Genomic DNA, 25,748 nt, shown 5'->3' on the forward strand with positions numbered 1-25,748 from the left:
AACAGTGACAAACACCCTGACATACACTCACAAACAGGCCAAAAGTGGGGGTAACAAGGCTAGAAAGAGGCTACCTTCTCACACAACCCCCCCCCAAACGAAGGACAATAAGGCTAACCTTGGCCAGTTGAGACTTTATTGTCTAAGTGGTGATAAGTAGAGAGTAGCTCTGCAATAGACTGGTTACTCCCTTTATCATCCACTATATGGTTACTTCCCTGTGGGGATGTAAACCCCCCTGTTTGAAGTTTTTTAGCTAAGCAACAATGTGAAGATGTATTTTCAGAGTTTCTATCAGTAAGTTTTAGTTTAGAGCAGTGGGAATTGTCCACTGAACCTATTTGTAGTGATGGAAATGCCAGACAGGGATGCTGTCTCAGAAAAGCCATAGCTGGGCAAAAACTTTGTCCATATGGCTGGAAGAGAGAACAGGGATGCTGTTTCTCTTGGGTTGGAGCAGGGCAGGGATGCTGTCCTATCAGCTCCACACTAGGGCAGGGATGCTGTCCTAAGTGTTGTGAGGCAGTGCAGAGTTTCTGCACTAAAGTTTCTCTGGGAGGGTTGGAGGGATGCTCCATGTTAACTAAAATGGTGCTCTTTTTCTCACCAATGTTAGTTATCCCACAGAGAGGTACTTCCACCTCAGGGAGTCCAGCTTTGCCAGCTGATGATTCCCTTGGAACAGGTGCCACCCCAGGAGAGGTTTCTCCCACCACAGGAATAGTATCCTGAATGGTAGCGTGGTTAGGGGATACTGTGATACCCTTTTTACCTGTTGATGGAGAGGGATCCTGAGTTTTCAGGCCTTCTCTCCTTTGCTTTTTCATTTCACTTGAAATGAGAGGGAACAATTCCTCAGGGATGCCCAGCATGGCTGCATGGGCATAAAACTCTACATCAGCCCAACCTGAGGCCTCTAGGTCATTACCTAAGAGACAGTCTACAGGTAAGCTAGGTGATACCACCACCTGCTTAGGGCCAGTAACTCCACCCCAACTAAACTGAATGATAGCTAAGGGAAGAAACTTAGTGGAGTTATGGACATCAATAATATTATATTGTTGTCCAATGATGTGTTGTTCAGGAGGCACTAGGTTTTCAGTCACCAAAGTGAAACTGGCACCTGTGTCCCTGTAGGCCAAGGCCTCAACACCATTTATTGAAACTGTCTGCCTGTACTTATCCATTGTAAGGGGACAAGCAGCCAGTGTGGCAAGGCCAATGCCACTAGGTGTGACAGAAACTGTCTTGGGACTGATTACATCAGTTTCCACTATGGACCCATAAGTGAACCCAACTACACCCTTTGCTTGACTGTTGCCAGCAGTCCCACCACTAGTACCACTACTGCTAGGGGCACTAGAGCTTGATGTATTAGTGGTGGTAGGCTCAGGAGGTTTACCTGGACAGGACTTATCCCCTGGCCTATGGCCTCTGTTTTTACACACAAAGCACCAAGGCTTTTTAATGTGTGCAGGTTGGGAAGAAGAGGAAGAATTTGTTTTATCCCCACCCTCTGAAGAGTGTTTAAGATTTGAAGTGGGATCTTTGGTTTTACCCTTATCCCCATGCTTATCTTGAGATTTTTCACCATCTTTCTTCTTATTGCCATCTTTGTCACCCCCTGTATGAACTTTTCTGTTCACCCTTGTTCTGACCCATTTGTCTGCCTTCTTTCCCAATTCTTGGGGAGAGGTCAGATCAGAGTCTACCAGGTACTGGTGCAACAAATCAGACACACAATTATTAAGTATATGCTCTCTCAGGATTGTGTTATACAGGCTTTCATAATCAGTAACTTTACTGCCATGTAACCACCCCTCCAAGGCCTTCACTGAATGGTCAATGAAATCAACCCAGTCTTGTGAAGACTCCTTTTTGGTCTCTCTGAACTTTATCCTGTACTGTTCAGTGGTTAAGCCATAACCATCCAGGAGTGCATTCTTAAGAACTGTAAAATTATTGGCATCACTTTCTTTCACAGTAAGGAGTCTATCCCTACCCTTTCCACTAAATGATAGCCATAGGATAGCAGCCCACTGCTTTTGAGGGACATCCTGTACAGCACAGGCCCTCTCAAGTGCAGCAAACCACTTGTTAATGTCATCCCCCTCCTTATAAGGGGGAACTATCTTGTGCAGATTCCTGGAATCATGCTCTTTTGCAGGATGACTATGGGGAATACTGCTGCTGCCACCATGGGTATCTAAACCCAACTTGGGCATAAAACTCTACATCAGCCCAACCTGAGGCCTCTAGGTCATTACCTAAGAGACAGTCTACAGGTAAGCTAGGTGATACCACCACCTGCTTAGGGCCAGTAACTCCACCCCAACTAAACTGAATGATAGCTAAGGGAAGAAACTTAGTGGAGTTATGGACATCAATAATATTATATTGTTGTCCAATGATGTGTTGTTCAGGAGGCACTAGGTTTTCAGTCACCAAAGTGAAACTGGCACCTGTGTCCCTGTAGGCCAAGGCCTCAACACCATTTATTGAAACTGTCTGCCTGTACTTATCCATTGTAAGGGGACAAGCAGCCAGTGTGGCAAGGCCAATGCCACTAGGTGTGACAGAAACTGTCTTGGGACTGATTACATCAGTTTCCACTATGGACCCATAAGTGAACCCAACTACACCCTTTGCTTGACTGTTGCCAGCAGTCCCACCACTAGTACCACTACTGCTAGGGGCACTAGAGCTTGATGTATTAGTGGTGGTAGGCTCAGGAGGTTTACCTGGACAGGACTTATCCCCTGGCCTATGGCCTCTGTTTTTACACACAAAGCACCAAGGCTTTTTAATGTGTGCAGGTTGGGAAGAAGAGGAAGAATTTGTTTTATCCCCACCCTCTGAAGAGTGTTTAAGATTTGAAGTGGGATCTTTGGTTTTACCCTTATCCCCATGCTTATCTTGAGATTTTTCACCATCTTTCTTCTTATTGCCATCTTTGTCACCCCCTGTATGAACTTTTCTGTTCACCCTTGTTCTGACCCATTTGTCTGCCTTCTTTCCCAATTCTTGGGGAGAGGTCAGATCAGAGTCTACCAGGTACTGGTGCAACAAATCAGACACACAATTATTAAGTATATGCTCTCTCAGGATTGTGTTATACAGGCTTTCATAATCAGTAACTTTACTGCCATGTAACCACCCCTCCAAGGCCTTCACTGAATGGTCAATGAAATCAACCCAGTCTTGTGAAGACTCCTTTTTGGTCTCTCTGAACTTTATCCTGTACTGTTCAGTGGTTAAGCCATAACCATCCAGGAGTGCATTCTTAAGAACTGTAAAATTATTGGCATCACTTTCTTTCACAGTAAGGAGTCTATCCCTACCCTTTCCACTAAATGATAGCCATAGGATAGCAGCCCACTGCTTTTGAGGGACATCCTGTACAGCACAGGCCCTCTCAAGTGCAGCAAACCACTTGTTAATGTCATCCCCCTCCTTATAAGGGGGAACTATCTTGTGCAGATTCCTGGAATCATGCTCTTTTGCAGGATGACTATGGGGAATACTGCTGCTGCCACCATGGGTATCTAAACCCAACAAACAACCCAACAGAGGTATGATGGGAATGAACAGAAGGAGACCTGTCCCTTACAGAGGGCACCCTAACAGCTTGGCTACCAGCATAATGTGAGAGCACACCATCAGTATGGTGTGATTCAACCTCTGTACCAACTATGCTAGACTGTCTAGTAATGGGCAGGCTGAGAAGTTTCTTTCCTGAACCTTTTCCTGGGGGAGTCCCTGGATCAGATTGAGAACCATTAGCTACTTTTTCTACAGATTGGGCACTTATGGCCTTATCCTGTACTCTAAGCATATTAATTAACAGTTCTAAGGAAGGATTCTTCCCTACACTCAAACCTCTCTCTATGCAGAGACTCCTTGCTCCTTTCCAGCTAAGGTGATCATATGCAAGTTTGGACAGTTCAACTTTTTGGCCTGTGCCAGACATTTTTAGAGAGAGTTAAAGTGATAGACAAAGAGAAAAAAGTTTTCAGAACTTTTTGGAAAGACAGAAAAAACTTTTTAAACTTTTAAGAACTTTTTGTAAGTTTAGAAGTACTTTTCAGCACTTAGAAAAGAGTGAAAAGAGGAAATGCAAAACTTTTTGGCTATGTGTATATACACTGACCTTGTTTTGTATATTTTTCTCTTATGAAAAGTACAATGACAAGAGTGGTAAGCAGTCTCAAGCACTTATCCCACCGCTGCCACCAATGTAGGAGGCTGGACTGGCTTGTAGTGAGTACCAAGGGGTACTTGCACCTTGCACCAGGCCCAGTTATCCCTTATTAGTGTATAGGGTGTCTAGCAGCTTAGGCTGATAGATAATGGTAGCTTAGCAAAGCAGCTCAGGCTGAACTAGGAGACGTGTGAAGCTACTACAGTACCACCTAGTGTCATATGCACAATATCATAAGAAAACACAATACACAGTTATACTAAAAATAAAGGTACTTTATTTTTATGACAATATGCCAAAGTATCTTAGAGTGTACCCTCAGTGAGAGGATAGGAAATATACACAAGATATATATACACAATAGCAAAAATATGCAGTATAGTCTTAGAAAACAGTGCAAACAAAGTATAGTTACAATAGGATGCAATGGGGAAACATAGGGATAGGGGCAACACAAACCATAAACTCCAGAAGTGGAATGCGAACCACGAATGGACCCCAAACCTATGTGACCTTGTAGAGGGTCGCTGGGACTATTAGAAAATAGTGAGAGTTAGCAAAATAACCCACCCCAAGACCCTGAAAAGTGAGTGCAAAGTGCACCAAAGTTCCCCTAAGGACAAAATAGTCGTGTTAGAGGGAGAATGCAAGGAAAACACAAATCAGCAATGCAACAACGATGGATTCCTGTCTGAAGGTACCTGTGGAACAAGGGGACCAAGTCCAAAAGTCACAAGCAGCTCGGAGATGGGCAGATGCCCAAGAAATGCCAGCGGTTGGTGCAAAGAAGCTCTTACTAGGCTGAAGAACTGTGAATACTGCAGGAACGACAAGGGCTAGAGACTTCCCCTTTGGAGGATGGATCCCCCACGCCTTGGAGAGTCGTGCAGAAGTGTTTTCCCGCCGGATGGACGCCAACAAGCCTTGCTACACGCAAATCGTGCGTTTGGCGTTTTTGGACGCTGCTGGGGCCCAGGAGGGACCAGGAGGTCGCAAATTGGACCTGCAGAGAGAGGGGACGTCGAGCAAGACAAAGAGCCCTCACTGAAGCAGGTAGCACCCGGGGAAGTGCCAGAAACAGGCACTACGAGGATGCGTGAAACGGTGCTCGCCGAAGTTGCACAAAGGAGTCCCACGTCGCCGGAGACCAACTTAGAAAGTCGTGCAATGCAGGTTAGAGTGCCGTGGACCCAGGCTTGGCTGTGCACGAAGGATTTCCGCCGGAAGTGCACAGGGGCCGGAGAAGCTTGCAAAGTCGCGGTTCCCAGCAATGCAGCCCAGCGAGGTGAGGCAAGGACTTACCTCCACCAAACTTGGGCTGAAGAGTCACTGGACTGTGGGGGTCACTTGGACGGTGTCGCTGGATTCGAGGGACCTCGCTCGTCGTGCTGAGAGGAGACCCAAGGGACCGGAGATGCAGCTTTTTGGTGCCTGCGGTTGCAGGGGGAAGATTCCGTCGACCCACGGGAGATTTCTTCGGAGCTTCTGGTGCAGAGAGGAGGCGGACTACCCCCACAGCATGCACAAGCAGGAAAACAGTCGAGAAGGCGGCAGGATCAGCGTTACAGAGTTGCAGTAGTCGTCTTTGCTACTATGTTGCAGGTTTGCAGGCTTCCAGCGCGGTCAGCGGTCGATTCCTTATCAGAAGGTGAAGAGGGAGATGCAGAGGAACTCGGCTGAGCTCATGCATTCGTTATCTAAAGTTTCCCCAGAGACCCTAAATAGCCAGAAAAGAGGGTTTGGCTACCTAGGAGAGAGGAAAGGCTACTAACACCTGAAGGAGCCTATCAGCAGGAGTCTCTGACGTCACCTGGTGGCACTGGCCACTCAGAGCAGTCCAGTGTGCCAGCAGCACCTCTGTTTCCAAGATGGCAGAGGTCTGGAGCACACTGGAGGAGCTCTGGACACCTCCCAGGGGAGGTGCAGGTCAGGGGAGTGGTCACTCCCCTTTCCTTTGTCCAGTTTCGCGCCAGAGCAGGGGCTAAGGGGTCCCTGAACCGGTGTAGACTGGCTTATGCAGAATTGGGCACATCTGTGCCCAACAAAGCATTTCCAGAGGCTGGGGGAGGCTACTCCTCCCCTGCCTTCACACCATTTTCCAAAGGGAGAGGGTGTCACATCCTCTCTCAGAGGAAGTTCTTTGTTCTGCCATCCTGCGCCAGGCCTGGCTGGACCCCAGGAGGGCAGCTGCCTGTCTGAGGGGTTGGCAGCAGCAGCAGCTGCAGTGAAACCCCAGGAAGGGCAGTTTGGCAGTACCAGGGTCTGTGCTACAGACCACTGGGATCATGGGATTGTGCCAACTATGCCAGGATGGTATAGAGGGGGCAATTCCATGATCATAGACATGTTACATGGCCATATTCGGAGTTACCATGGTGAAGCTACATATAGGTAGTGACCTATATGTAGTGCACGCGTGTAATGGTGTCCCCGCACTCACAAAGTTCAGGGAATTGGCTCTGAACAATGTGGGGGCACCTTGGCTAGTGCCAGGGTGCCCTCACACTAAGTAACTTTGCACCTAACCTTTACCAGGTAAAGGTTAGACATATAGGTGACTTATAAGTTACTTAAGTGCAGTGTAAAATGGCTGTGAAATACCGTGGACGTTATTTCACTCAGGCTGCAGTGGCAGGCCTGTGTAAGAATTGTCAGAGCTCCCTATGGGTGGCAAAAGAAATGCTGCAGCCCATAGGGGTCTCCTGGAACCCCAATACCCTGGGTACCTCAGTACCATATACTAGGGAATTATAAGGGTGTTCCAGTAAGCCAATGTAAATTGGTAAAAATGGTCACTAGCCTGTTAGTGACAATTTAAAAGTAATGAGAGAGCATAACCACTGAGGTTCTGGTTAGCAGAGCCTCAGTGAGACAGTTAGGCACCACACAGGGAACATATACATGCACACCTATGAGCACTGGGGCCCTGTGTGACAGGGTCCCAGTGACACATACATATAGGCCACAAACCTATGAGCACTGGGGTCCTGACTAGCAGGATCCCAGTGACACATAACAACCATACTGAAATCATGGTGTTTTCACTATGAGCACTGAGGCCTGGCTATCAGGATCCCAGTGAGACAGTGAAAACAGTGACAAACACCCTGACATACACTCACAAACAGGCCAAAAGTGGGGGTAACAAGGCTAGAAAGAGGCTACCTTCTCACAATGGGTGGCACAAGAAATGCTGCAGCCCATGGGATCTCCTGGAACCCCAATACCCTGGGTACCTCAGTACCATATACTAGGGAATTATAAGGGTGTTCCAGTATGCCAATGTAAATTGGTGAAATTGGTCACTAGCCTGTTAGTGACAATTTGGAAAGAAATGAGAGAGCATAACCACTGAGGTTCTGAATAGCAGAGCCTCAGTGAGACAGTTAGTCATAACACAGGTAACACATACAGGGCACACTTATGAGCACTGGGGCCCTGGCTGGCAGGGTCCCAGTGACACATACAACTAAAACAACATATATACAGTGAAATATGGGGGTAACATGCCAGGCAAGATGGTACTTTCCTACACCTGGTCACTCTGTATTAAGGAAGGTGCAGCATGTGGGCATTGCATCCTTGGTGACATGGGATCACCTGATACTCTTACATGTTAAACATGCAAACACATGCTGGTCCAGCATAACTTCTGGCTAAGATGCCTTACAAGGTGGCTGCCACATGGTAATTGTCAGTAGCTCAGTTCCAATGACTTAGTTGCTGGATTTGACCCAAGCTGTCAAGCTTCACAGCTTCATGCATGAACAGCTGGTCCAGTCCAAGTGTTTTTATTTGCTCTGTCACTTTCATTCTAAATTCAATCCCACAAGTCCAAGAATGTAACAAACATTGTGATGGTCTGATCTACGGGCACACGGGCCTTGGAAAGGGCAGAGTTCAGTTTGTTACAGTTATGCATATGTTCCGTCCTAGCATCTTTGGTTAAGGTCGCTGGACCACCCGTTGCCTCTCGGTCATGTGTCCTGTCTCAGCCAGTCTCTTCATGAATCCTCATTTTCATGTCGTCTTAGTCCCTTCAGCTCTATTTTAAGACATCGGTCCCTTGTTTGTTCATTGAAAACCCAGTGCTGGAACAATGGTGGATTGTTACCCCTGCCTGTGGCAGTATCATGGCTGTCAGTGATGGGGACCCAGAAGGTCTCTGTTGTCATAAGATATGCATCTCTTCGGGTTCATTAGTTATGCCCTTGTATGTCATTCAGCTGTGCTTACATAGTGCAGTCGCCTGGCAACCAGTGACATAGTAGAGCTGGAATAGCCAACCAGAGCTCAAGTGAGTGAATCAGGCAAGGGGGCTTTACCTAGGGTGGTTAAGCTGAGGTGGTATTGCCCTAGCAAATCTTTGAGAAAAAGGGCCAATTTGTTTATATTGCAACACAGTCTTCTTCTAGACTCACGTGTGTCACAGCCAGTTTTGGAGGAATTCTCGTGAAGTATTGTAGTAGTTTCATAGTGTTGAAAACAAGCTCGACACACCCCTGGGGTCCATTTATTCCTGGTGAAAAAACATACAGTGCAGAGAATAAATCATTATTGTATTAAACATGTACTTTTATAGAACCTCGTACAAAGCACTTTAAATAGTGCATTCAACAAGCAAATACACTAATGTTTGTCCTGGTGTAAGCTGCCACTCACCCTGGTGACCTCAGAAGGATGAAGGGCTGAATTGCCCACTCTGGAGGTTGATCTGCTGACGTAAAATCTCATCACAAAGAGCTTAACTTAGTGACTTTCACCACAGTAAGCTTTGTTGTGACATTATTTGTCATAGGGCGCGCACTACAGTAAAGTCGTGAAAAGATTATCTATCGCTCCTTCACCACTGCAGATTAGAAAGCCAAGACTAGTCATGGCCACTTCCATTTCCCTTTACACTTGATGCCAAGTAATGGTGCAAGGTACTGTGCATGGGCTGGATGTCTTGTGCATGGACCACAGTGCATAGGTCCCTAACTAGTCAACTCATAGCATAGACACGTCCACAAGACTCAAAGCACCTACTTAACTGTCCATTTGACTCTGCCCCAACTTCGCCCCCTCCTGGCAGCCCTGCTAAATAACAGCGCTTGCTACAATACGCAGACGCGTACGCCGCCTAGTACACTCTTGAAAAGCTTTAATACTCCTGGTTATTCAGAAAATCCGAGAGTAAAGGTACTGAAAAGTGTAGCCTTGTACCCCACCTCCCCCTGAAAAAGGGGGTGGAATCAAATTTTAATCTGAGTTACTAATTCTAAAAAAAATAACTAAAAAAAACAGTATTCCTCAAATGGCCAGCCACAAGTAGTGATAACCCCTCCCACGCAAAATAATGGAGCCAGGGCTTAAGCGTAACTCCCTTAGGAAATATTGTTAATGTAAACCAAATGACATGACATACTAAAAAATATAATAAACATAATTTAATGTTAAACAAAATGTTTTAAAATAGTACATATTTTTATTTAATTATAACATATTTGAATAACGTTTTTCCATTTAAAAAAAATAATTAAAAAATGTTCTTAAAACAGGATAGCACTATTTTTAAATAACTTTAGGCATCCCTTTGTAATATTTATTAATGCATAATACTTTTTTACATTTTTAAGTTAAACTTTAAATAATGTACTTTTAAATTCAAAATTAAAATAATATTGTGGTGTTCTCTTTAGTTGTACATTTAAAATGAACATATGCAATTAATTTACAACATTATACAATGTAGCAATATTTTTACAAACACTTTTTCAAACTTTAATAAACTTTTTTACTTTTCACTATACTTTACTATGTGGAGATCTCCACCTGACTGTGTACACGCTGGAACTTGCCTTCATGTTTTGCCGCTTGATTTTTAGTGACCAAATTACTAAGCTATTTCAAGGATTTAGCCTATTCATTTGTGGGCCCTGCTGAGTCCAGTTCTGCTGGAGGACTGGACCCCTGTGCCAGAAGGTCTGCTCTCCGGGATGCATCTCCCTCTCTGTGACAGTTGTAATACTAATACATCATCCCCCAACCTATAAACCTGGACATCATTATGGCTGACTTGTCCATCCTAAACGTTGGAGTCTTGCTTGACACGAGATGCCTCTTTACTCCTCCTTCACCATCATGGCGACGGTGCATGTTTTGATCTGGACTTCTCTTACTCCACTCAGCTGAGCAGCGGAGTCATCTATTGTTTGTGGATCTCACCCTTTGAACTTGTGTGCAATGGCCCTAACTTCACCAGATGCATATTTTTAAATCTCCTGATTTTACCCCCAGACTACCATTACTGGGTGGATGACTGTAGGTGGAAAAAAAGAGATGCTTCTTCTCACTTCCAATCCTATTTTTAAATCCCGGCTTTTCGGCTGCACCACAAGAAAACGTCGTCTGCCGAGCTCCTGTGGCCAGGCCCCATAGGCCAATTATTGCTCATATCCTGTTCCATCCTTTAATTCCACCACTAGAACAGCCTTCCTCTGAATTTCAAACCCAGATCCCCTACTAATGCCATCAAACTTCCTCCTAGAACATGCTGTTTCCGCTTGGAGGTGCCCTGGGCTCCACCTTATACCAACCAAAAGCTTGAGCTTCCCTAGCGTCCAGACCTTTGACTCAACGCTACCCATCTCCTATGTCCCACTGTACCGCTTACAGTTCCAGGATAAGATGTCTTTGTAGGACACAGTGTGAGAAAGTAGCCTCTTCCTAGCATGGTTACCCCCATTTTTGGCCTGTTTGTCTAGAAAGAGGCTACTTTCTCACAGGACCCACCATCCATGTGATCCTGTCTCCTGAATCCAGTAGCCTCATTAGAATAATGAGAACCTACGCGACAGGCTTAGACATTGGATAGAAAGGTAAATACCCAAATCAGCCCAGCCAAGAAAGTGTTTATGAGACAGTGGAACTAAAGAATGTCTACAGTAAACTGCAGGATGAAATGAAATCTTGTAGTTGTTGGACTTAAAGCATCATCCAGACGCTGCCTGGACACCTGGAGCTAGAGGTCCTAAGGTGTCCTGAACAATAAATCATGCGATTTTCTAAATCATGGTTTAGAACCAAAGAATTACATTTTATTATTCACAAAACCCCTGTAGCGATTTAAAGCAGCCTTTCTGGTTGCCAAAAGGGAAAACAGTGTCATTAACGAAAGCGGAACCACGGAAGCCTTTACAACAAAACAGTCTTAACAACGAAAAAGTCTTGACAACCATTCTTAACAACAAAATATTTTACCACGCATGCCTTTACCACGGATACCTTTACCACGCATGCCTTTACCACACATGCACCTTTACCATGGATGCCTTTAACATGAGTATGCCTTTACCACGAGTATGCCTTTACCATGGATGCCTTCACCACGCATGCCCTTACCACGCATGCCTTTATGATGAGTATGCCTTTACCACAGATGCCTTGACCACGCATGCCTTGACCACGCATGCCTTGACCACGCATGCCTTGACCACGCATGCCTTGACCACGCATGCCTTGACCACGCATGCCTTGACCATGCATGCCCTTACCACGCATGCCTTTATGATGAGTATGCCTTGACCACGCTTGCCTTGACCACGCATGCCTTCACCACCGATGCCTTTACGACAAGTAGGCCTTGACCACAGATTCCTTTACTATGGATGACTTTACCATGAATGCCTTTACCATGGATGCCTTTACTCTGGCTGACTTTACGACGATTATGCCTTTACCACGCATTCCTTTACCACACGTCTGACCTTACCACAGAAGCCTTTACAACAAATTTCATTATAAAGGCATGTATGGTAAAGGCATATTCGTGGTAAAAAATGTACATGTATTTGTAAGTATCTCGTAGGTAAGTATTAAGTGCTATATATTTATATATATAACATTATATATATATATATATATATATATATATATATATATATATATATATGGTTTTTGGGTGGTAACAGTAATTTGAGTGTTTAGAGTGCGTGTTGGTTTTTGGATGGCAATGGAATTTTTAGGGTTTAGGGTGGGCATAGATTTTTCGGTGGCAAGGGCATTTTTAGGGTTTGGGGAGGGTATAGGTTTTTGGGGGGCAAGGGTAATTTTAGTGTTTAGGTTGGGTGTGCGTTTTTGGGTGCCAAGGATGATTTTAGGGTTTGGGGAGGGTATGGGCTTTTTAGTGGCAACGGTAATTTTAGGGTTTTGGGTGGGCATGGGTTTTTGGGTGTGAGGGTTTTTTTTTTTTTTTTTTTTTGGAGTTTAGGGTGGGTATTGGTTTTTAGGTGGCAATTGTAATTTTAGGGTGGGTGTATTTTAGGGGTTTTTTCAGGGGGGGTTTAGGTGGCAAGGGTAATTTTAGGGTTTAGGATGGGTGTAGGTTGTGGGATGGCAGGGATATTTTTGGAGATTAGTGGGTGTATGGGATTTTGGGTGGCAAGGGTATTTTTAGGCTATAGGATTGCTATGAGATTTTGGGTCGCAAGGAAATTTTTACTGTTTAGGGTCGGCATGGGTTTTTGAGTGGCAGGGGTAATTTTAGGGTTTAGGGTGGGTATGAGTTTATGGGTGTCAAGGGTGTTTTTACGGTTTAGGGGTTGTGGGTAAGTGGGATATATATATATATATATATATATATATATATATATATATATATATATGTGTGAGTTTATACTTACCTGTTAATTGTACAAGTATGCTTTACCATGTATGCTTTTACAACAGAAATGTAGGTAATTTATAAGTATAAATCCATTATACACATATAGATATATTTAATAAAGGGTTTATACTTATCTGTAAAATACTGACATTTTCATGGTAAAGACATTCATTGTGCAGGCATAATCAATTAAAAATAATTGTTGTAAAGACTTGTGTTGTAAAGACTGTGTTGTTGTTCAAAACTCATTGTAAAGGCAGTCGTTACAAATGCCAATCGTTATTTTGACATACATCCTCCCAAGAGGTTTATCAACACATGCCAAATGGCAGTAAGGCTAGGACGTGAAAAGGGCGCTTCCTAATAATTGTGAGTTGCCGTGAGATGTATCAACGGCAAACCACTGACCTGTAACCCCCTCCTCAAAGGCGGTGGGAACTGATTCACATACAGGAAATTGTCCCCTTTGAACAGCTTCTCCTTTTGAAAATGGGTCCAGGAGACCACTGCCTGCTCTCCTGATATTTTAACAAAGACAAAACATTTTTTCGTGTGTGTGTGTGTGTGTGTGTGTGTTTAAAGCAGCACCAGCTCTTTTAAAGAACACAGGCTGCTTTTAAAAAATGTGGTCCATTTTGGAATGCCAACACAAGGATGGTGGCCTGCTCTTCCTTGCAGGTGACTCTCCCAGTGTTTGTAGCCAATCATAAGAGATTGCAAGTAGTAAGTTATCTCATTAATATTCATGAGGGCGGTTGTTCTGCAACCCACTGAGATTGGTGATTTTTTGACGCAATCTATTAGTACATAGGTCATATCACAAAATAGGAAACTGGTCACTAGTCTGCACACAATTTGATTGACTTCTTAATCCCTTCAGCAGGATAAATGCATCCGCCCCTCCCCCATTTTCCAGCACTCTAAGACTGCCCATAACTACTACTGAAACTAATTGTTTAAAGTGGGACAAACTTGCCTGGAGGCAGTAAGACGTGGATGCTTAGAGGGTATAGGGGAATACCGATTTACAACAGGAAGGATCACAGGTCTCCAGCATGGACTTCTTTATAAGTAGGGTAACATTCCACTCAATAGAACAGTGGCAACTGAATTCACAATGAAAGATGAAGTGTTGTTTGAAGAACTTGTGAAACTGCTGTTAGCCAGTTATTTCAGAATAGATAAGGTGCTGAAAAATGTTCAGTACAAAAGGGATAAAGTCTTTGCTTAGATTTAATGTATCTGGAACATGAGGTGCTTTTTACAGACAGTGAAGTTTTACTCCATTGTGGCAAATATCTGCATGCAAAGTTTTCCACCTGTTGTACATTCTTCATGTGTACATTTTCAGGAATCTGCCTAGGAGTCTTTGTGAGTTCAATGAAAGTCAGAAATTTACTCCAAACATAGGAGTAGTCATGCTGGAGTAATTTTCCTGCTTTCGTTATCATGACTTTATGAATTCTGCCCTGCATGTCCAATCCTATACTGGCTGTTTTGTCTGAAAATGGGCGGAGAAGTTGTAGAAAGATATGGAGATCGTATACCTTTAAACAGTTCATTCATAATTGTCTCTTCTTTGTTTGCAGGAGGAGTCTTTTCCGCCATTTACTACAACAGCACATCTGGCCACGTGAGGGCGCTTAATGCTATGCCTACCCAGTCACCGTCCAGGCGTTTTGGAATCCCCGTAGTGTTGCAAGGCCTCTCGGTAATTCACCAACAGTATGGTGTCCTGGATTGGCCCAAACTCCTCACCATGCCCATGCAGTTGGCAGAAGAAGGCTTTAAAATTGACAGCATCCTTGCAAGAGCTTTACAGGAGAATGAAGACCAGGTGAAGTCCTCCAGCCTCCGTGAGTGGTTCTGCTACACCAATGGCAGCTTGAAAGAGGAAGGTGTTGTTTCAGCTAACCCAAAGCTTGCTGAAATTCTTCAGTCATCAACAACCATGATGAAAGGAGGAGCCCTATCTGAGGATGTACTACAGCACCTCTCTGAAGACCTTTCTTCGGTAGGCCTTTCTCCTTCTGAAAGAATGTTGTTCACAGACGCCATCAAAGCATCCACCGTGGAGTTTGAAAATCCCTTGTCCTTCAAGTTGGATGGGTTCCACCTTTACGCAGCTCCACCCCCAGCATCTGGAAATATCCTTGGTGATATTTTAAAGCAAGTGAACAGAAGGAAGCTCTCTGTGACAAGCGTTGATGGTGAGCAAAGCACAGTTGGCACTTTTCTGCACATACTAAATTCTTCAAACCATGGTTATGCCACTGGCCTGGGAGACATTCTGCATGCTGGGACTTCCAACTCTTCAGGGCAGCCGGTATCAGCAAAGGACGTAGCGAGTTTGAGCTTTGCTAATGTAGGCACCCATATTGCTTCAGCGGATAGTCATGGCAACACTCTTCTAATCTCCATTTCACTCAACAGCTCCTTTGGTTCCAGGTTTATTTCTCCGTCCACAGGGATCCTGCTTAGCGACTTTATTTTAGGCTTGGGCACCCTCTTCTGGGCGTGTCCTGTGGTGGTCAAACCTAATGATGAAGATGATGTTCTAGGATTGGCAGCAACAGGGGCGAGCTCTGTCCCCATTGCTGTTGCTCAAAGCATCATAAAGCACATCTACTTTGAGAAACCCCTAACAGAGCTGACAAGTGGACCTCTTCTGGACGTTGACATTGCAGTGGACGGTGTTCTCCATTCCTTCATCTCCGGCTTTTCCAACTTGTCTGAGGTTTCCTTGAGCCGGTTCGAGAAAGAACCAGAGGTCACAGTGTTAAATAGGACTGATGTGTCCACACCGGTCCTGGTGGTCGAGTCCCATGCAGAACATGTGCGTGCCTTTGGGTCCCCGACTGCCTGCTGTCACTTTGATGGGCTCTAAATAGAACGTGGGGCGTTCATTGAATGGATTCTGAACTCCAAAGCCCATGTATTCAAGTCTTGCAGCTGAACATTATATGTTCTTGGCAGAACAAATGTAAAAAATTTGCTCAACTTACACAGAGTATGGCTTTTAAAAGGAGATGAGGCTTTGTGCCTCTAGATGCTGACTTCTGTGAAGGTGGAAAGTCCACCTTACAATCGATCCAATTTGTGTTACCACTGACTTGCAAAAGGGTTCCTTTCCCAAGGGAGGGGGTACATTTAGAATAGTTCAAAGCAACTATTGGACAAATGAATAACCCTTATTGTTCTCAAGGTTAGCAGTGTTGGGAAGTTCTCTTTCTCCCCCCCCCCAGTGTGAGCTACAGATAGCTGAACATGCAATGAGATCTCTGTCACCTACGTCTCCCTGCTGTTTGAAGAAGTGCTATCATTGTTACTAAGCACTTTCAGTTGGTCAGCTGTTGTAAATGAGTTTGAAGAAGGTTAAGTGAGGTGGTCCTGATATCAGGGCCCTTGCCCTGAGGGGACCAGATAAGTAGAGCGATCACTTGGATGTGTCACCTACCCACAAAACCACAACTACTCACTGCGTCACAGATAGAAGGCCAAAGACTTCCGATGAATGTACTCGTCAGCAATGGCTGCATGGAACAGTGGTGCAGTGTTTGTATAAAACATGATGCAAACAAGTGGAATCATTTAAAATCCATATTGTTTATTTTTCATTGTAGGTGTTTGAGGATTACCTAAACCTTCACAGAGAGAATTTAATTGCAGCAGGAGTTGTTCAGCCACAGAGGCTATGCACAGATCATGTAGTCCATTGGGGACCAGATCACAGACAGGGCCAGACTGGGAACCCAAAGCAGCCCTGGCCGTTTGTCACACCAGCCCCCCCCAAATACAGCGTAGAGTGCAAGTGTGACGCACTGGCTACCCCAGGGAGGCTGGAAGTGAAAGTGAGTGGATTATGCTGGCTTGCTGCTTTTGTTACTGGGAGGCTGTTATTGCAGCACCATTGCAAGACTGACCCCCCTGTAACAAAACCGGACCGACCCTTCCAGCCTCCCTGGTAAACGCCCAATGCCCAGTATGGGCAGCCCGGCCCTGATTGCAAAATTTAGAATGTGATCAGAACAATGGGCTAGAGACGTATAAGAAGAACATCACATTGCACGTTGTTCGATACATATTTATATCATAATATATTGTAGCATCTGTCTACAGTTTGAGTCACAGGCAGCGGCTTATCCAGACTCCTACCATTTTGATTAAAGTGCCAGCATCAGCATTAAAACCTTGGTGCCCAGGTTCAGCAGCTTGGGCATTAAAGGGATCTCTTCAGACCATCTGCACAGGAAGATATAGGCTGTTTCCATGAGATTCAGAACCATGCCCGAGTGGCAGGATGCCCAATGACTATGCACAAGTTTACATTCATTGTAAATATATTTATCTTAGGTGAGTAGCATATGCACCTTGTATATTCTCAACCCTTGTGGACGGCGGTATGACACAGCGGTGTAAACGTGGCACTGGATGCAATGTAGTATTGTCGTATGCTGAAGCTGCTTGTGGAAGTAGTTACAAAGACTGTACCCTCCCTTGTAAACCTGAGGGTACCACATCTCATTTCGATTCTTCCTTTTCCATATGTTGTATTCCCTCAGCCTAGTGCTCAGCTCAGGCCTGGCCTGGATTAAGGCTTACCTGTGGGTCAGATGTTTTTCCAGGTTTGTCCACCATTCTGGTTTGGTGGTAGCAGCTCTGAAGGTTTAAGTTTAACCAAAGAATGAGAAATTAACCCTCCTCCCAGCCAAACTCAGATGGCAGCCATGGAGATCACCTCTCCAGCCTGGAAGTCTTTCTGTAGGATTCCTGTAGGCCCTTTGAGGTTCTTGATGTAGTGTGTGTTGTATGTCTGTCCGGATGAAAGAATAACCCTTCGGATCTGTAGCGTAGTGTCTTCAGGTCTCTTTTGGCAGGATGCCTACAGGAAAATGTCCGAGGATAAAACAAGTGTGTGTTCTAAACAACTGCAGGCAGTAACTTGTTGAGTGAAGAGCTGGCCTGTGACCAGGCCCCACTGCAGCCCTGTGGTCCTCGGCACCCAGCTGCGGAGGCAGTAGACGGAAGATGTTGTCTTGGGGACCCCACGCATGGACTGGTTTCTTTAGGAGGTGGAACAGAAGGCTTGAGTTCCTGGCAGGTCTATCATTAAGCTAGTGTTGAGCATCCTTTGGGCAGATTCCCCTAAGCCACCTGCGTCCACGGCACCTTGTTCACAGACCCAGAAGGTGAAGCACCCCATGGACACCCAGATCCAGGGACTTTCCGAAGAGCAAAAAGTGGTCAATGAGATACAACTCGACGTTAATCAAGCCAGTAAGTAAGATATAAGACACTGTTAGCGTCAGTAGACGCAGGATGGGTTCCCCCCCTCACACTGGCTCATACGTCCTCACTGCCATTGCATTACCTATTGCCAGGGCCACTGGAATTATGTGATTGTGCTGCTGTGGCAATTCTTGCATAATTATAGACTTGCCGCATTTGCTGCATAATCTGCAGATTTTAATACAAAAGATTTTGTTTCTAGCTCAAATTGTTCATGAGTCACTAAAAATCAGCAACATGTGTTGCCGTGCAGTGGAAGGCCCTTTGCAAAGCTGGACTTGTCACCTTTTTGTTGCTTATTGCTATATTTGGGAATTAAAATGGTACTAAAGAGGTGCAGCCAGTGCCCAGACAGTGTTACCAAGTGTACAAATGATGAAATAAGTAAGTAATAGTGTTGCAAAATGTGTCACATTGTGTACTGCATAATTTGCCTTTTTTTGCTCTATACTTTACTCAACATTGCCACATAATTTGGCCCTCTCCTGTCACATAATTCAACTGGCCCTGCTTATTATGGACAACTCCCAGGTAAGATGGTGGGTCATTTTTGTGTTGCGTCTAGTGAGGGCAGAAGTGCCTCCTGCAGTCCTGAAGCGAGGCGCTAGCCCATTACAAGGACATCTCACTTGACGTAGTGACGTCGGACTGCAAGAGCCCGATAAGTGCGTACGATGCTGCGCGTGATCGCTGATTGAGTGCGATTGCTCTCACCTGTGGCTCGGCTTAGAGGATCAGCCAAGGTGTGTAATTAGTCTGGATTTCCCTTTTACTTGCCCTGTCTGCATCCTGACCCCTTTGGTTAGTGAATAAAGACCAGAGCATGGCAGCCAGTCGAGCTGGAGCCTTTTCTCGGGACAGTATGGTGCGCCTGCCTTGAAGCCGTGCACCCAACCGGTGGAGATACAAGTTTATATGACAAGTTGTAGAAGATTTTGGATATTTCTGCCTGCCAGGAGCATGCATGAGGGTGACTTGCGAGCCCATGTTCACACCTAAAACAGGACACGTGCGCCCTCCTGTACAGGTTAGAGGGTGTGTGTCCGCTGTGGGCTATGAGTCACTAGGTTTCTTGTATCTTACGTCAAGTGAAGTGACCTTTGCCACACACCATATTTGCGCAGGCTCCCTTCTGCATGAGGGTGCTCTAGAGGAAGAAAATCTGAGCTCTATATACTCTTGAGCGAAGTACTTACCTTCCCTGTGATTAATACTGCGCTTTAGACAGGGCCACCACAACTGTGCAACAGGTAAGGGCTAAATTGTGCCGCAGTGTTGAGTAAATCGTACAGCAAGAAAAGGCAAATTATGCAGCAAAATGTGGCACATTTTATTACAGTATTACTTCATTATTTTCTTCGGTTACAGTTGTTAACACTGTCTGGGGAATAGGATGTAGCTCATTAGTACCAGATTAACACCTAAATAGAACAATAGGCAATAGTAAGGTGACCAGTCAACCTTTGCAAAGCGCCTTCAACTGCATTGGAACATGTGTGCTGTGTTTTATGAAACTTTTGAACCGTTTGGGCTAGACTCATTTTTTTGGTTAAAATCTGTAGACTATGCAGCAGATGAATTATGCAGTAAAGGCAGAAAATCTATATGCGAAAAATGTTGTAGCTGCACGGTCGCATAATTCCACTGGCCAAGAAATCAATATCTCTCTCTCCATCTCCCTCTCTCCATCTCCCTTTCTCCCTCTCCCTCTCTCCTCTCTCCATCTCCCTCTCTCTCTCTCTCTCTCTCTCTCTCTCTCTCTCTCTCCATTTCTCCCCCTCCCTCTTCTTCTCCCTCTCTCCCCCCTCTCTCCCTTTCTCCCTCCCTCTCTCCCTCCCTCCCTCCCTCTCTCCCTCCCTGTAGCAGTGGGTGAGTGCAGGTCCCTTCTTGTGGGATTGGTCTTCTCCCGCTTTGTGTTCACTTCACAGGCATCAGCTCTCTGCAGGAAGTCCCGGAGTGCCCTGTCCTGTAAGAGAGTCTTTAGCGCCTAGTGCGTTCAGGAACACCGGGCGCTATACGCAAGCGCCTGGCTTGGGGAGACAAGAGCCCTGCGTTCACTTCCAGAGCAGGTCAGGCAGGAGAAGCATTTGCGGTCACTGTAGGTCTGCTCTGGAAATGTTCTTTATGGGCAGAGATTCAGAGGGTGGCTCTGTTCTCCCTCCACAAACCTGCCTTTTCTTGTTTGGAACGGGGAGTGGTGGTGAATTTTCTGTATGTTTTGATGCTTCCTTGTCGGTTTTGAAATTGTTGTAAACAGGTGTTATGAGTGGTGCTCTGGTTTGTTGCATTATCGGGTGATAGGTTGGCCAGTGGGGTTCATTCACTTATTTATGCTCCTAAGCTCTATTTAATGTGTTACCGTTTCAATTACCTGCCAGAGATGTACCCAGCTGTACCCCCGGATGGTGGTTTTGGTTTGCTGTTGCTAGGTTTGGCCTGTTTTACTGGCACTTGCACACTTTGCGGCATATTTACAATGAATTGGCAGAGGGCAGTGCCACAGGTCTTTCTGCTGCGCTGGCCTACGCCAATGTGAAAGGGCAGGAATGCACTGTATTTATGAGATATGGTACTTTTCTGCACTGTCAGCCAGCGTCAGCGCTCACTGCCTACCACCAGTGCAGACACCCTTACACCTTGGTGCAGGGGTGTCTGCATTATTGGCAGCATTGTTTTGTGCAGGAAGGGACACCTTCCTGCACAAAAAAACCCTTGGTGGCTATTTCCTCTTTCTATGTGTGCTGCGGAAGAGAAGAGCAGATATAAAGATATTTCTCCTCGTTGAGCCTCCCCTGGGAGACGTACAATTTTGATGTATTCCCAGGTGTACACATCCTTGTAAATCCGGGAGTGTGCCAAAGCCCATGGGTGTTGCATGGGAAAACTCACAGCAACACCCATGGAACCCCCCCTGACGCAGTGTAAAATGCGCTGCGTTGACTTACACCATATCTACGAGGCCATGAAAAGCCAACGCCAAGTGGCTTCGCGTGGCCTCATAGATATGGGTCTGCACTCGGTGCTACTGGAGCATCATAAAAAATGACGCACCGGTGGTGCGTGTGGCTTGTAACTAAGCCCCTCAGTGTTGAACCCGAGTCCACCGGGATATGGAGGGTAAGATTCCGAAACACACCAAAGCCTTGGAATTGCTTCTACTGGACACTAAAACTGTGTGCTCAGGGCTAAAGCCAAGGGGGGCCTGCAAGGGCCAGGCCAGCTTTTTATCCATGCCCTTCCTAAACACAAATCAAAGGGGTTTATTGTATTGTGGTGACTGTGCAGTTTGTTTTTACAGTACAGCGATGTCTTTCACTTTGAACTTTGTTGGGCAAGCTCTTGTCAAACATGTCTGAATGAATACCTACCTCTGAAATTCAAAGGAAGCTGTGTGTGATTTTCTTTCTGTCCCTGGGCACGCTGCGTGACCTGAACATGTTATAAAGTGTCCTCTGTCCTGGCAGAGCCGGTCCTTCTGCGGTGAAGCCAAGACCCAGACAAGGTAACACTGAGGGGATAACACCAAGAGAATTTACCAGCTGTAACACTTCAGTTCATGACTTGTTTGACTCAAACACCCCCTGATCTCAGGCCAACTCTTCTGCTTGCAGAGGAAGCCAAAGCTTTGCAAAATTGTCCCATGTACTATCCAAAGTAAAAGTGACCTTTCCTAAATGAAATAGTGTTTTCTGTTTATTTGAATGTATTCTTTATTTTCCTCTTGAGCTCTCATCTTACCCCTGGTGGACAGTGCCTTTCAATTAATACTGAGCTATTTGGAGCGTAGATAACTTGGGCATCTTTTTTTAAAGTATTTCTGCTCTCCCTGGAATGCCAGGCTTCAGAAACGACTGTGAACTCATTGAAGCCAAGTGCTTCCTTGTCAGCACTTTAGGTGGGAGTGTGGAAGCGAGCAGCCCAGGCTCACTCTTGTACCCTGGCGTGGTTTACAAAACCAGGCGCATGCCCCACAGGTGTAGCAATGATGAGTCTTTCACCTGGTCGCCATTATGCTTTTTAAAACATAAATGACTTTTTTCACAGCAGGCTTAGATGTTAGAACTGTTATGTTACAGCACAGTTTTGCAAAAACCCTAATTTATGTGAGCACGCTTGCCACTTAGGGTAGCCTCAGGGTTCACCTGAGGGTTCTGAAGTCTCATGAGTCTGAGGTGCTATTTGTGGGCCAAGTGTGCACTTTTAGCTGCTTGTTCGTTTGGTGGCAGAGCACGTGCCAGCTGCAGTGGCGTAACGAGCCCCCCCGCCACCCGCAAAGTGCACAGAGGGACTGAGATGGACATGTTCAGGGAGTTCCCGAACAATCAGTAGCCAAGTGGGCTGACCAACCAGAAGCTATTGGCCAAAAGTGGGGCAGTTGGGCCCCCGTTTGCAGATTGGATTGTGTGCTGCTTGTGGTCCTTCTCCTTCAACAAACTTTTTTGTTTTTTGAAAAATTGTTGTTTCAAAAAACGAACGGCCTGGTGACGGATATCCCGTCCGCTGAAATCTAAATCCTATTATATTCTACGGGAGTTAGAGTTTGGTCGACAGGATATCCGTCACCATTGTGATAGAGTAACCCGTCCGCCGAGTTCTAAATCCGGCTCTAAGTGTTTCATAAAATATAAGAAATTGGGTTACCAGCTGTGGGGGATTTGAGTTCTACCCATGAATAAATCCCCAAATCCTGTTGGGCCAAACGTCTGCCAGCTATGGCACAGAGCAGCCAGGCTAGCTTTGGAAAATATGTAAAGTATTTTGCAACACTAAAACAGTCAAAAGGTCAAACCACACCTCAATAAAAACACCACAGCCAACTTTTGAAAAACAAAGAAAAAATTACTTTAAAAAATGACTTCAAAATTACTCAAATCCAATAATGTGGACCATAGATATCAATTTTAAACGTTTTAAGGTAAAATGTGTCAAGAAAAAGAAAAGTAGATAATTGGAAATGACTCTTCAGGGTTGAACAGGAACTAGGAACAATTTCAGGCCAACGGCAATAAAGTGGTGGTTATATACACCTAGCAAGTCACGCAGGTGAACGTTTTTCCTTCCGACATACTTGTTTTAATGGATTTCAAAATTCTCTAGCAATGTTGACTGTATCCAGCGAAGTCCTCTCAGTCAGATAACCACTTGAGGAGGTCTCGCTGACGCTGTTGGTGTTGGTGAGAAAATACAAATTTTGCGTCTGTCTTGGAAGCTCAAATTCTTACAGTGTGGGAGGCCCAGCCCACACCACACTGGGCCTCACAGGCTACAGACAGCAGGATCAGATCTCTTCTATTCTGCCTAAGGTCCAGAAAGTGTTCTGAGAAGGTGTGGGTGAGGTGCCACCTTTGTGCAATTCACTAGCCAGGGAGCGGGGGTGACTCTTGGACACTCCGTGAACAATGGTCAAACTTTCCCAGTTATGCAGCACATCCTGTTTGCCTCACTGAAAACTATCCCACGCGTTGCCATTTTCAGTAAATTCAAACATTGCGGAACCTTTCTGCCCCCGGAGGAAGTTTGTGGCATGCCTAGCTATGCACAGTCCTCTCTCATGCAACCACTCCAAACTCGTTTTAAGGCCAGCTCCCTCTCATACAGGCTAAAATCTATCCTGGGATGTGAGACCTCTCTTATTCAGGATTCCCTTTTCACTCACTGTCAAACTACAGGTCCCCCTGGTCTCATTGAAGTTAGTGAAGTTTCTGGACCCTCCTTAACTACCCTTATTAGGTTCAGCTGGATCACATTCCTCACCCTATCCATTCTGCCAGGCCAAGAGATTGTCTCTGCTCTGAGAACCATATTTTACACTTCATCAAACACAGTGCTGACAGGCCAGCTGCAGGCAGGCTAATGTTAATTTGCCAACTGCAGCTTCAGGTAAAAAAAGTCTACCTTTTTAAAAGTTACTTTTCCTTTATATTTAGCAGCCATCCATCTTCACCACTGGATAGGAGTTTTTAATAAATATTCGAAACAGTGATTGAATCACTTATGTAGCTGATCCCAAACCTAAGATAGCAAAAATAGTATACAGAAGTTTAATTTTCCTGCTAGGAACAGCTACAGCCATATAAACTGAAATAACATTTGGGCCCTAGCTACTATAGGTACATGCCAATAAGAACTTCCTACATGTCCCACTTTTAAATACTAGGCACCCTACCTTGTAGGCTACAATCGTACATAGGGGTACCTCATTTAATATTTATAAGTTGGGTTCCTTTCTGTGAAAATGGCCATTTTGACTGATCTGCGTGCAGGTTTTTAAAGCTGCAGCGGTTAGACTACACATGTAGCCCAAGCCATGTTTTTCATGACAGCCTAATGGGCCACAGGCCACAGGTGACATTTAACTTTCCATGCTGGTGGTGTATTTTCTTATATGATATGCTATGGCTATACAGGAATGGTAAGTATGCCAACTTTGTATTAGCTAACGCTACCTTGTTTTTAGAAGCCAGCGCACAGACACTGGGGACTGGAAAACACTACCATAGAGTTAAAAAAAACTAGCAGCAACAGCCCACATAAGATGAGGGGTGATCAGAGAAAAAGGGGAATTTTCTCACATTAAGTGCACTCAAAGTAAGATTGCAGATAGTACAGTTTTCTCACAAGATACAACGTAGAGTAAAATGCAAGTAAGAGAGTCGGACAACTTTGTCGATATCTACATTAAATAGTCTTTAAATCGTGAAACATTTACAAGAAATAAGCTTTCAGAAGATTACAGCATACTGCAAAATTGTTAGGAAAAAATAAACCCACAGTGATTACCCCAGGACCAATCTGAAAGTGAGGCTTCCACGCCATGTGTTGTCACGTCCCTGGTCAGATAATAGTTGCCAAGGATGACCCAAAGTGTGAACAACCTGTGGGAAGAGATTACCCTTTGAACTGGAAGTGGTTTCAGGCTCTCCGTCACACATCACTGACTGCGCCCCAATATTTGTGACATGGAAGAAAGGAGCAAATGCAATCAAAACTCACAATCTGACTTGCAAGCAAGACAGCGGCACGAAGGTGAGTCAGGGAAGCACTCGCTGATGCCCATCCTTCTTGGAACCTCCTGCAGGACCTAAAGAGGCGAGCCACAGACTTCTCTGACCACCACCTCATACGTCTTCAGTGTGGGGAGCAAAAGCATCCCCGGTGATACAGGATACAGATCAGTGGCAGGCATCATTGTGCTGTGGACCACAAGAGATCCCACACTGTCTTCCAGACTGCTCTAAGGGCCATAAAAATGAAAGGATTTAGCATTTCTTAACGGACCAAATCACGGTCCATTAAGAAATGCTAAATTGCCTTTCCATATGTACAAAGGCAGATAGGGAATCACAAAATAGGGATTTCTTATTTGCGATTTCTTAAGCACATGTACAAAATATTTCCTAAATATGAAATGGGCGTTTAGGAAACACTTTTACCATCAACTCCAAGTTGATGGTAGCCATGTGCAGTTTGAAAAATGCATCCAAAATATATTTTTTAAATGCAATGTAGCGCAGACTCGTCTCTAGGGCATTTGTGTGCGTTACATCTGCACTGCATTTTTTTGGCGGTGCATCCACAGAGACCGTACGCCCATAAGCACTCTTGGTTTTG

The 25,748-nt window shown here is 45.1% G+C and overlaps 1 protein-coding gene across 1 annotated transcript in view; it reads left to right on the forward strand.

Annotated features, from left to right (window-relative positions):
* Positions 1-21,802, forward strand: part of GGT6 (gamma-glutamyltransferase 6) — a 125,339-nt gene extending 103,537 nt beyond the window's left edge. Inside the window, exon 4 of the mRNA XM_069205889.1 lies at positions 14,438-21,802. Coding sequence (XP_069061990.1) covers positions 14,438-15,735 — 1,298 coding nt within the window. The 3' untranslated portion in view covers positions 15,736-21,802. The remainder of the gene's footprint in view (positions 1-14,437) is intronic.
* The last annotated feature ends 3,946 nt before the right edge of the window (positions 21,803-25,748 follow it).

Source organism: Pleurodeles waltl, chromosome 1_2 (assembly GCF_031143425.1).
Source record: "Pleurodeles waltl isolate 20211129_DDA chromosome 1_2, aPleWal1.hap1.20221129, whole genome shotgun sequence".
Classification (NCBI taxonomy): domain Eukaryota; kingdom Metazoa; phylum Chordata; class Amphibia; order Caudata; family Salamandridae; genus Pleurodeles; species Pleurodeles waltl.